At 37.5% G+C, this 11,898-nt stretch overlaps 1 protein-coding gene across 1 annotated transcript in view; it reads left to right on the forward strand.

Annotated features, from left to right (window-relative positions):
* The window catches only part of LOC132123420 (NACHT, LRR and PYD domains-containing protein 12-like), a 39,365-nt gene extending 34,502 nt beyond the window's left edge, over window positions 1-4,863 (forward strand). Inside the window, exons 13-14 of the mRNA XM_059534016.1 lie at window positions 3,144-3,317; window positions 4,672-4,863. Coding sequence (XP_059389999.1) covers window positions 3,144-3,317; window positions 4,672-4,849 — 352 coding nt within the window. The 3' untranslated portion in view covers window positions 4,850-4,863. The remainder of the gene's footprint in view (window positions 1-3,143; window positions 3,318-4,671) is intronic.
* The last annotated feature ends 7,035 nt before the right edge of the window (window positions 4,864-11,898 follow it).

Below are 11,898 nucleotides of genomic sequence, written 5' to 3' on the forward strand. Positions count from 1 at the left end.
GGGTCTCTCAACGTTGCATAGAGCGTAAGCTGATCACATTGGGTAATGTGTACCTTCATGCCTGTCACCGAGACTCATCAGCGAGTAAACACATCTGCTGTGCTGCCGTTTTAATAGGTTGTGGCTAGATATAGGGATACAGGTGCCGCCGAAAACTAACAATACATTTAATTTGCCACCCTTTGTGTTTTATTAACGTACACCTAACCCAACCCCAAACCTACCCCTTACAATAATGCAAATACAGTAATTTTTGAATAGACCTTTATCACAGTCTGCATGTCATCATATCCGGGTCTGATAAGTAGCGTACAGGAATTTCCACTTGCTTTATTGTCAATGGACAGATGCCAGTGTTTTGAAGAAAATGTAACTAATTTAGGGAAACTTCATAATACACTTAATTATTTATAACTGTTTATTTGTTCTAATGCCCTACAATGTGTGTCAGCCTTAATTTTAATGTGTAACATTATTTGATCGAAGCGATTGTTAGCACTCACTGTTGCAAGTCATGAGATTAATGAATAGCAGCACGCTGCTCAAGTTACTCTCAGAGGAATAATCGGACTAAATAATTTTAAACAATGTAAATTTATTTTTAAATTGATTTTGTTTATTCTTGCATTAACTTCCTTTTTTTGTATACAGTATAATGTTTTGTGTACAGTCAAATGGTCTGATTTTCATGCACTTACTTTACGATGAAATCCTCAATAATTACATCAAATTAAAGTTTTTCAAATAAAAGAATATTTCCAGCCCATAGCCGAAATAAAGTCGTCCGTGACTTGAGTGCAATGACTTGAGTGCAATGACTGAATTCAGTCATTGCACTCAAGTCACGGACGACTTTATTTCGCCTATGGGCTGGAAATATTCTTTTATTTGAAAAACTTTAATTTAAGTAAGTGCATGAAAATTAGACCATTTGACTCTAAATTATTCCACATACACATTGTGTATGCTCCCCCATATATTGCTCCCCTTTAAGTCAAAATATCATGAAACAATCCTCCTTCATTTCACAATTCTCAATTTAATGATTGTAAACTGTTTTGTGTCTTCAGTAGATGTATCTGTGCTAGGGCTTGCATAGACTAGTCGAGTAGTTGAGTGATCGACTACTTCAACCACTAGACGGCGCTGTCGGAATCAATCGACTACTCGAGCGTGCATTAACCATAATGCGCACAAAGAGTTTGCAAGTACGACGTGAATTTTAGGATTACAATATTGCGTGTAGCTGTTACTTTCTATGACCTTATTCATGTTGCATGTAAAATTAAAATATGTAAATAGGCGTGTGCCTGAAGCAGAATTCCGTATTCCGAATGGCATGGATAATGGCTTTAAAAATGAATAACAGAACAGGAATAATTCTGCCTGAATACTCGGCTGAAGCTGGCACAGTCTGGAATTTGCTAGATAACAGGTGAGCCAGGGGATCAGCGCAATATTATGCAGAGACCGCTAAAGTTACGAGAGTGAATGAATGTAAACTTTATGAATGAAAAGAGTGCAAATCAAACACCGCATTGCTGTTGTCTCTCCGTGCATCTCTCAGAAATCAGAGCTTGGCAAGAATAATATCACCTATAATAATACGCTTGTCTCAGTCTCTCAAAATCCAAACAAGTTCTCTCGAGAGAGAGCAGGCTAATAATCAACTTAGATACAGATACATTTTCTACTCGTCCTACATGTTTGCATCTTTATCTTTTGCTGGTGTGTGCGGCACACACATTTGTTTAGTGAAGTTCACTAAACATTAAGACTTGCTTAAAGAGATAATGTAATGAAAATGTGCGCATTGAATTGATTCAGCCTTGTTCAAATGATCAGTTAACTTTTGTCATGACATCTCTCTGCTTGCATGATAAATATTATTTTAGAAATTAATAATTATTGTAGTTTAACACGTCATACTTGTTCAGTGATAACTGTGAAATAAAGATAGCCATAATGGTCTTATCAAGTAACTGTACGACATTGTATCCGAATGCAGATACGAAAAATATTGTGATTGTTACGGACACAAAAAATAAATACTGGCTGTTACATGAATATGTAAATATGTAATGTCATAATAGTTTTGACAATTTATATATGTAATTGTTGCATAAGGCTATGAATTGAATGTTTATTGATCAAATTGTTTTATGTCTTTTCATTTACAGTAGCATGAACCACGAGTAGTCGAGTAACTCGAGTATTTTTAAAATAAAAAATGGACTAGTAGAAATCAGTAGTCATGCAACCCCTAATCTGTGCTGAATTTTACATAAATCACAATGATCCCATGCTATGGACACAGCTATTGCTTCAGGCTGCAGCGGAAGTTTTTTATGCCACTATTTGATACCTCAGCTTTTCAAACGTGTGTGTGGAAAAAAAGGCGTATTTTGAGTTGAGCAGATAAATGGTCCATGTGGCATGGTTCAAATAAGTAGCACTGTTTCTTTCCACTTCTGGTGCATAAACAATATGTTGAACATTTATCTAAATAGTGTTATTGTTTTAGCAAGCAAAATGATATCTTAATAATTATCATTATTGTTTTATCGCCCAGCAGTAGCCTCAAACTCATCATCTTTCTGCCAGATTCACTGTTCTGAATTTATGTAATAGGTGCAGATTGGTACAAAAGTAAAAAAAAAAATAAAAATAGGCCTACTGTCACGGTCATGGACTTTCTGTTCCTTTTGTGTTTCCTTATTTTGGTCATGTCCCATTCCTCGTTTTGTTTATTGATTGATCCCCACCTGTTTTCCATTCCCCTGATTACTTTCCTTGTGTTTAAATACCCTGTCTGTTTAGTTCCTCCTGGTCCGCGATTGATGTTAAATATGTTATGTATCTTGATGTTAATAATGTTATTTCTCCTGATGTTATGTCCTGAAGTTCTGATGGTTGAAGATTTGTTTCGGATTTACCCTTTTCTCCCGTAATATTTAAAATACTCTTTTGATTTATATCCTCCTCGTGTGTCATATGTACACTCCAGAATACGTTTGTAACACCTACAAATGCAAACACTGGATGTCATGTGTATATATTGCCACTATTTTATGTGCCTAGGAACAATCTGATCTGTGCCATCTGATATAAGTAATTGAAAAGTTTGTCATTGTTCTCTACAGGTTGATTGATTGTAGAATCACAAATAAAGGTTGTACTGCTCTGGCTTCAGTTCTGGAATCAAACACCTCACACCTGAGAGAACTGGATCTGTCTGACAATGAACTAGAAGATTCTGGTGTGGGGATACTCTCTTCTGGACTTGGGAATCCTGTCTGTAAACTGGAGAGCCTCGGGTGAGAATCACACATGCTCTTGTTCTCAAATTCTCTTTTTTTAAGATTTAAGATTAAAGTAATGTAGAAGAGAAAGAGTGAGCTGACTAACAAAATAGCTGTAGAAACAAAGAAGTTTGGATTCAAAGCCAAAAAGCAAACACACTAGAACATTTGATGTTTCAAAAAAAAAACCTCAGAAGTGTGTATCTTCTAAATTCTCCTTTTGCGTTCAGAAAATGTCATAGAGCTTTTTGAACTACACTAGTGTAAGTAATTAATGTCTCCTGTCAAAAAGTAATTTTGTAAACATGGAAATACTTGGATTCTTGCCAAATGAGGGATGTATGAGCCCAGAAACATAGATTAAACTATATGTCAGCTTTCTGTTTTATGGTCTGGCTATATAAGCATTTATAAGTGAAGTTTACTGATCACACCGTGTGTTCATAGGCTTCAGAAATATATTATGTTTTTCAGTCTTCTTCTGCCCTCATATTCAATTTTAACACAGTTTGTATTCATTAAGGTAAGGGGCTCAAGTTTATTTGTATATCGCATTTCACACTATGCAAAAAAGGATGATGTTTGTGAAATTGTGGACAGAAGTAAGTAAAACCTACCCATGATTTCACTAAAATGAGGCAACAAATTAGTAAAATGTGCTCACAATTTACTTTAAATGAGGGCACGAATTAGTACAGTAAATCGTTGGAATGAATTATTAATTCATGGCCATGATATGAATATTTTTTCCAAGTATGTCAGGTCTGGAGCTCTGTACTTGTGTGTGTGTGTGTGTGTGTGTGTGTGTGCTCTTGTTTTTGTGTCATATCAGGACACAGCTCTGTATAATGACATGGGTATGACACAGGTATTACAAGGAGAGGGTGACTTATGAGGACATAACACATGTCCCCGTTTTTCAAAACGCTTATAAATCATCCAGAATGAGTTTTTTTGAGAAAGTAAAAATGCACAAAGTTTCCTGTGAGGGTTAGGGTTAGGTGTAGGGCCATAGAATATACAGTTTGTACAGTATAAAACCATTACGCCTATGGGATGAACACACTTTTCACAAAAACAAACGTGTGTGTGTGTGTGTGTGTGTGTGTGTGTGTGTGTGTGTGTGTGTAAAAGAGAAAAAAGTACACTCACAGACAAGACTGTAAGAGAACGGCACATTTTGATGCTTCAGTAACTAACATTCTACTTTCCATACAAAGTTACTATACAGCTTAATTAGTTGAGTTATCAAAACATTTAACTGGATACAATATTAACTGACTAGCTGACTATGTTTTCCAGAGCTAATTAGTAGCAGAAGTACTGCTCATCTCCATTCCTAAAAACAGTGTGTCATTGTTTTCTACAGGTTAAGACATTGTGGTGTCACAACAAAAGGTTGTGCTGCTCTGGCTTCAGCTCTGAGATCAAACCCCTCACACCTGAGAGAAGTCAATCTGAATGTGAAAGAACTGCGAAAATCAGGACGTGAACTGCTTACTGTTCTATTAAAGTCTTCATTTTATAAACTAGAGTCACTGCTGTAAGTAATGATAATTAAAAAAAATACTAATTTCATATTTCATTTTAAACTCCTATAGCTGAACATTTATATAGTTGTATGTCTATATTTTCATGAAAAAGAACTGTAACATAAGAGTTTAATTCATCTTCAGTGTAGTCTCTACACTGTAGATGGTTTAATTTTGCCCATTTTAATGTAACTGATGCGAAGACCACAGAAAATCCCAGCTAATGGGGTTATTGATTCAGAAAGAGCTTGTGTTTAAAATAGCTGAAAAACATGCAATTGCTCTGTAAGATGTGTGTTCACTAGGAATGCAGCTATACAGCGAGCCCACGGTTCGATACATATCTCAGTTTTTTAACCGGTTTTCAGTTTGTTCGGTTTTGATGGCTTGTCACTTTTTTTTTATTGCAATACTCCTTTAATTCACTTAAAAGCAAATAATAATAATAATAATAATAATTCATAAATCCACTTTCCTAGTACACATTCCTAGTGTATTGTATAATTTAAAATAAATATATATATATATAAATGAACACTTCCAGAACAAAAAGCTTCTTAACACTGGCATCTCACAGCTGCTGGGACCCACATGTAAACTGGGGAACAAATTAATTCAAAAATTTGAAAAATAAAAATATATTTAAATATGAATAATATGTCACTCAAATGTAGTTGGGTATGTTTGGAAGTGTGTCCATTTGAGTAGGGTGATGTGTAAAACAATGCTTGCAGTCTTGCAGTACCCCCGGGGGGGTTGTCTTGCTGCTCTCCCTGCTCTGTCCAAGCATGGCTTCATGGACAGACGTGTGGAGTGTTGCCCAGAACATAACCATACCGCCAACACTAACTGTATGCAATTATAATTGTCATAAATATACTTGATGGAAGTGGTCCTGATTTAACTGTATATTTGTATTTGTGATGTTATCTAATCAACTTTATGTAAAGCGCTCTATGAAAGGCTCTTTATAAATAAAACATTATTATTTTTATTATTATAAATAAGTGACTTGACTTAACACACAAGAGTGTTGCCTCTTTACTCCAACAACTTTTAAAAACTGATTTCACTGCTAGTATTAATGTGATGCTGATGGAACTCTAGAGATGAGAACTTAATATTGCAGTAATTGTGAAGGAAGCTGTCTTTTCAGAGATGCTGTGAAAGAAACACCAATCAAATTATGTTTAGCATAAATTCATTACATCGTACAACAAGGCAGCATCATTTTGTTTCTCCAGTTATCTAAAAAAAAATATTTTTGTCATCTTGTCTGATTTGGCATTAGTATTACAAAAGATCTGTTTTATTCTTGCATGTATGAACATAATCTTGCAACAGAAATAAAGATCAGCTTATAAATATAGAAAATATCTTCTGCACATTCACCATAAACTGGCCATATTAAAGTGTGAATAATGGGTTTATTTAAATTGTTGTATAACACTGACAACATTGTGTTTAAAAATGTATTATATTAATGCCTTTTCCATACAAACTCGCTTGCCGTGTTCACATGTATTACAAGACTAAAATTATTTAGATTTTTATATATTATTTTCAGACATGAGCAGACCTACTCACATTACGTTACACATTTAACGAACACATAGCCTACAACCGTGCACTTTGGCAGAATTCAATTCACATAGTCATCAATAGCCATTAGTTCGTTATCCTTCCTTCTGCAATCACTTAAAGACCTCCTCCAAGCATAACAGATGTTCCTGTACAGAAGAAGAAAATACAGCTATATCATCTAGATACAAAAGCAAAGAAGAGAACCGCTTATCCCCAAACAACTGTTCCATGAGTCTTTGGAATGTTCCAGGTGCATTGCACAGCCCAAAGGGCATACGATTGAACTCAAACAGCCCAAATGGAGTACAAAAAGCTGTCTTTGCCTTATCTACCTCAGCTACCTCAACCTGATTGTACCCACTTACTAAATCTAAGGTGGAAAACCACCTTGCCCCAGTGAGAGCATCCAAAGACTCTTCGATTCGCGGCAGCGGATAAGCGTCCTTTCTGGTTTTCACATTTAACTGACGATAATCAACACACATCCTAATTGATCGATCCCTCTTCTGCACCAGGATGATTGGGGATGACTACTGCTCTCCCTTATCACCTTACTATCCAAAAGCTGTTGGATATGAGACCTTACAGTATGTACTCATACTGAGGAGGAGGAATTCGTCTATATGGTTGTCGAACTGGTTTATCATCCACTAACGGAATCTCATTTCTAATCAAAGCTATACACCCTATACCACCTTCGGTAGTAGAAAAAATGGCCTGATATGAATTAAGTAATTGCTCTGCCTGTTCCACTTCCTGTTCAGAAAGTCCTTCAAAAGAATGAAAGTCAATGTTGCAACTTCACAACGGTTCCACTTCATGAACAGACACTTGGGCACTATAAACATTTTCAGGACAATTTTTTAACCTAAGTCTGGGGGCACTTATCACTTTTACTACTTAGACTGTACCAATAATACGACGGGGTTCCACCCATACCTCCGTACTCTCTACATTAACAATGGGTGAATACACTAACCCCCTCTCTGCATACACCAAAGAGGGAGACAGCAGCAGACCTTCTGGAAGGGCATTTTTCTCTGGCCCCAGCGGTTCTAAAAGAAATTCTATCACTGAACCTGTAACTTGGGGACAGGTAACAGGAACCATAGTCATGGTACCTGCAGCAACACCAACAGGAGTTTTACCCTGCACTCTCACCTTAAATATAGAAAATGAATTTGAAACCACTTCAATTTTTGACAACAGCGGAGTGCCTGTTTCCATGCTGGGGTAGCTGATCATATTCGGGGAATCTGAAAAAGCTCAGCACCATGTTCGTTAAATAAGTTGACATAGCACTCTCGAATAATATTCATACCCAACACAGCTGGAATTTACGCACCGGTCTGTTATTGTGGCGATATTTCCACGCCCCGAAACGTGGCGCTGAAGGAAACATACTGTCGGTCAAACGACCTCATGGTCAACAATCATGTTACAATTTTTTTATACTTAACCTCTCTTATCAAAACAAATTATGCATGAACTATTTAAGTACTGTAGGTTTGATTTATTTTTCCAGCGGCCAATGAAAGCTGCTATGGATTCCTGAACTTCAGCCATCCGTCTGAAGGCCTGGATACGCGAGACTAGTTAAGGGGCTTAACATTTCTGTCACATGCTTGAGACATTCGCCCACACCCTATCACAAAGCACTGAATAGTTGGCCAATCAGAGCACACCTCGGTTTTCAGAACAATGAGCTTTGCAAAAGAAGATGAGCTTCAGAAAGGCGGGGCACAGAGGAGAAGTGGAAATACTCGTGCAGCGGAAATACTCTTGAGCACTCACTCCTGGGTGGAAAAGTATGGAAGTAAAATAATGACTTATGTCTTTGAAACAAAAAAGCATGCTGAATAGCACTAACTGAAAAATAATGCATTGCATTAGCAGTACTTGCATTTTAATGCCTTGAATTTCCAGGGCTTGCATTTTTTAGGTCCTGAAATTTTATATAGTTGTTCATTTAAGCTGTGAATATTTCAATTGAAAATATTTCACACACCTTTTCATAATTAAAAAATCAATAATTCATATTCACGTTCCAGAATTCACTTCCAAAATATTAAATCGGATAAAAAAATACGATGTATAATATTCGACAGGCAAATTTCGGTCCATTTTATTTCACTTTCCAAATTCGCTTCCACAAATTCAGTGGTTAAAATATGGCAGATAATTCCATAGACGTATAGAAAGGCTAGATGGCTCAAGGCGGAGTCAGCTGTGTCGTCACTTGGCGGCCATCTTAGGTCAGGAGACTGCGCTGCTGCTCTCTGCTGCTGTGGACGGAAGGTGAGTGACATACGCCAACTAAAATGCTCGTAACTTGCTGAATTCTTGACGGATTTACAAACGGTTTGGTTTATTACAAACCTTATTAACGTGGCTATGATTTGTGCTGATGGCTATAATTTTTCACAAGTATGCAGTTAAATAGCCGCATCCCTGAAGTTTATGACACACCAAGCCGTTTGAAAATCGGTTGAAAATTGAGCAAAATATAGTTATTTCAGCACTACATGCACAATAGACTTTAATGTTATAACTGGACAAGCGGTCCTGTCCTAAGATGGCCGCCGTGTGACGTCGTCGGGTCCCATTGGCTCTCAGCGCCGGTAAGCTATCTAGCCTTTCTATACATGTCTATGGATAATTCGCCCTTTCACATCCGGGAGCTGCAGGAATAGCAGTAGAGCACAGAGGCATAATCTCCAACTGAAAGTCATTTTGAACAAGCTTACACACAATAAGCTTGAACATTATACATCGTGGTTTGTAGCTGAAAAGCTTTAGCAATGCGTGCAAACAAATAAAAGTACAGATTAAAAGAAAAAAAAATAATAATAAGTGAACAAAGAAAAAACGTAAAGCAGCCTGCAGCAATTGGGCTATTGTACACTTAACTTTTAAACTGTCAGCAAATCTTGCAAATCTAACGGTGTGCTAAGAGACTACGTTTTGTGAAGCGCTTCGTGTTTTCGTTTCACCACTGAATGGGATCCTCATCTGGTGGAATACATGGCTCCAGCAAGAACTGTTCCCACTCGTCTCGGCTGGACTCTCTGTAACCATCGCTGGAGAACTGGCTCAGCCTTTTCCAACGAGTGGGCATTGCATCTTCTTCATCGTTGGTGACGGCGGCTGCATCCGCACCACTCGCATCAAGGAAAATGTTCTGATAATGTTCAAAAAAAGTTTTTTTTCTTACTTCTCTCTTGTTTTCATCGAGGAACCTGAGATGTTTGTGCCGAGGGTCTAGGGCAGACACGAGAAGAGGAGTTTTCACTGCATTCTCCAAGTTAGCGGTGTTTATTCGTTGCTTGAGAGATGCCGCAACAATGTTCTTGATTTCGGTCACTTTCTTTGATTTTCCACGGCATATTTGAAGTACTGTAGAAGACCGCAGTTCTTAGGGGGCGTTCACATATCGCGTCTTTTGCATGCTCAAGTTCGTTATTTCCAATGTAGGCGCGCGGTATGCGCGCTCATAATGGAAGCGACGCGGTCGCGGTGCGCACGCGGTGCGACGCGGTCCCGTTTTTTCCAGGCGCATCCGCACAGCATCGAGCTAAACATTCAGCTTCATCCTTTCCCGTAAATGTTGAAAGCTCAGCCAAGATGAAGGAACTGCTGATCATAGCTGTATATGGATTGCCATTTTGAAATAAATTTAGTAGCAGAGCTACTGAAAGCGATTTTTTTTGTGCTACAAATCCATTTATCCTTTGCTGAATTTTCCGCGTCTTAATGGAGAGAGCGCGTCATTGTTGCTTAGCCTCAGGAGTAGGGATGCACCGAATTTTCGGATAGACTTTTATCACCGAAACAACACGGCCGAAATGTTGTGATGACGCAAACAGAAACCGCGACCTGCACGTGCACCTGCATAGCGCAGACCACGAGCTCCCCGCGACATTCACTTCACACCAGTGAGAACATTCTCTCTCTTCTTATTCCTTTATTCGCAGCACTAAAGCGTCTCCTAACAAAGAGATTGAGACGGACCACGAAGTGAAAACAAAGAAAAGTAGTCTTATAGAGTCTGTCAGCACACGTCTCACTGAGATCTTTTCGGATCCTCTGCACTTCATCGCGAATGTGCTCAGAGCGCGGAAAAAAAGACCCGTCTCTGGGCATGCACCCTCGTTGTCTAATATGTTCAGTGTAATTCTGCAAGAAAGTGCCTCAAATAATAATAATACGTTGGCTATTTTGTTCTTAGGCTTATATATATATATATATATATATATATATATATATATACATACACACACACACACATACATAATATCAGATTGTAGCCATATTTCTGCTAGATTTCTGCTTTAATTTGATAAAAATGTTTATTTATGCCCTGGCCTTATTTAAATACACTCTCAAATATGTCTCTCAAATGTCAGGCAGATGACAAGCTCAACTGATCAACAGCTAGATGGTTATCTGTCTGAAGTCCCCATCCCCAGAAGTGATAACAGTCTTGCCTACTGGAGAAGTAATGCACTTTCTAGTCCTACAGAGAAAAATTTCAAATGCACTTCACCTAAATGAACTTTGTTTTTATGAGAGAACAGTTAATTTTAAAACCTTTCTGCAGGCCAGTAGGCCTGTACATTATTATTTAATATACACATGAGTGGGATAAATTTTTAGTTTGAATTTTATTTTATACTGTGCATTGTTGCAATGTGCTTAATAAATATTTGCATAATTTCTAATTATGTATTTTTTTTTTTAAATAATTTATGTAATTGTAATTATCTTTGAAACTAATATTAATTTATGCAATTGCAATGTCTTAATTTTAGTAAAGTTAGTACACGGTCATAGCAGTAAATGTAATGGTACTAATAGTTGGCATAATTTCTTTCTGTGTTTCGGTTTCGGTTTTCGGCCTTGGATTTCTCTTTTTCGGTTTTCGGTTTCGGCCAAGAATTTTCATTTCGGTGCATCCCTACTCAGCACTTCTGCCCGAGCGATTTGGAAAAAAGGAGAAAGCGGTGCGCATAGCCTTTTCCACGCATTATTAGGCGCGATATGTGAATGGCCCCTTATTCATTCATTAATTATTTTTTAAATAAATTAAATAAATAATTTTATATATATAACATGCACTTTTTCTTGTTCCGTAACTTGCGTTCATATCCTCATCTGTCTGTATATAATTTGCATCATCAGTAAGATGTGAGTTTGTCTTTTAATCGCTGTCACTGTTAGTGCGCTGAGCCACGTAATGTGTTTTCTTTTCTTTAACAGATTTCTGAGGGAAACCGCGTGAAACCTTGAGCGTTCGTTCATATTTTACATCTGCTTAACTGTCTATATAGTTTGCATAATCATCAATAAAATGTATTCTGAGATCTGAGGTCTTATATCACAGTATTATTTGACTGAGAAGCATTACTCGTCATTGGGGAATCCTGGAGTGTGACGTGAGGGGATCCCCAGTTTTACAGCACATCGACGCACAACCCATG

Source organism: Carassius carassius, chromosome 41, assembly GCF_963082965.1.
Source record: "Carassius carassius chromosome 41, fCarCar2.1, whole genome shotgun sequence".
Taxonomy (NCBI): domain Eukaryota; kingdom Metazoa; phylum Chordata; class Actinopteri; order Cypriniformes; family Cyprinidae; genus Carassius; species Carassius carassius.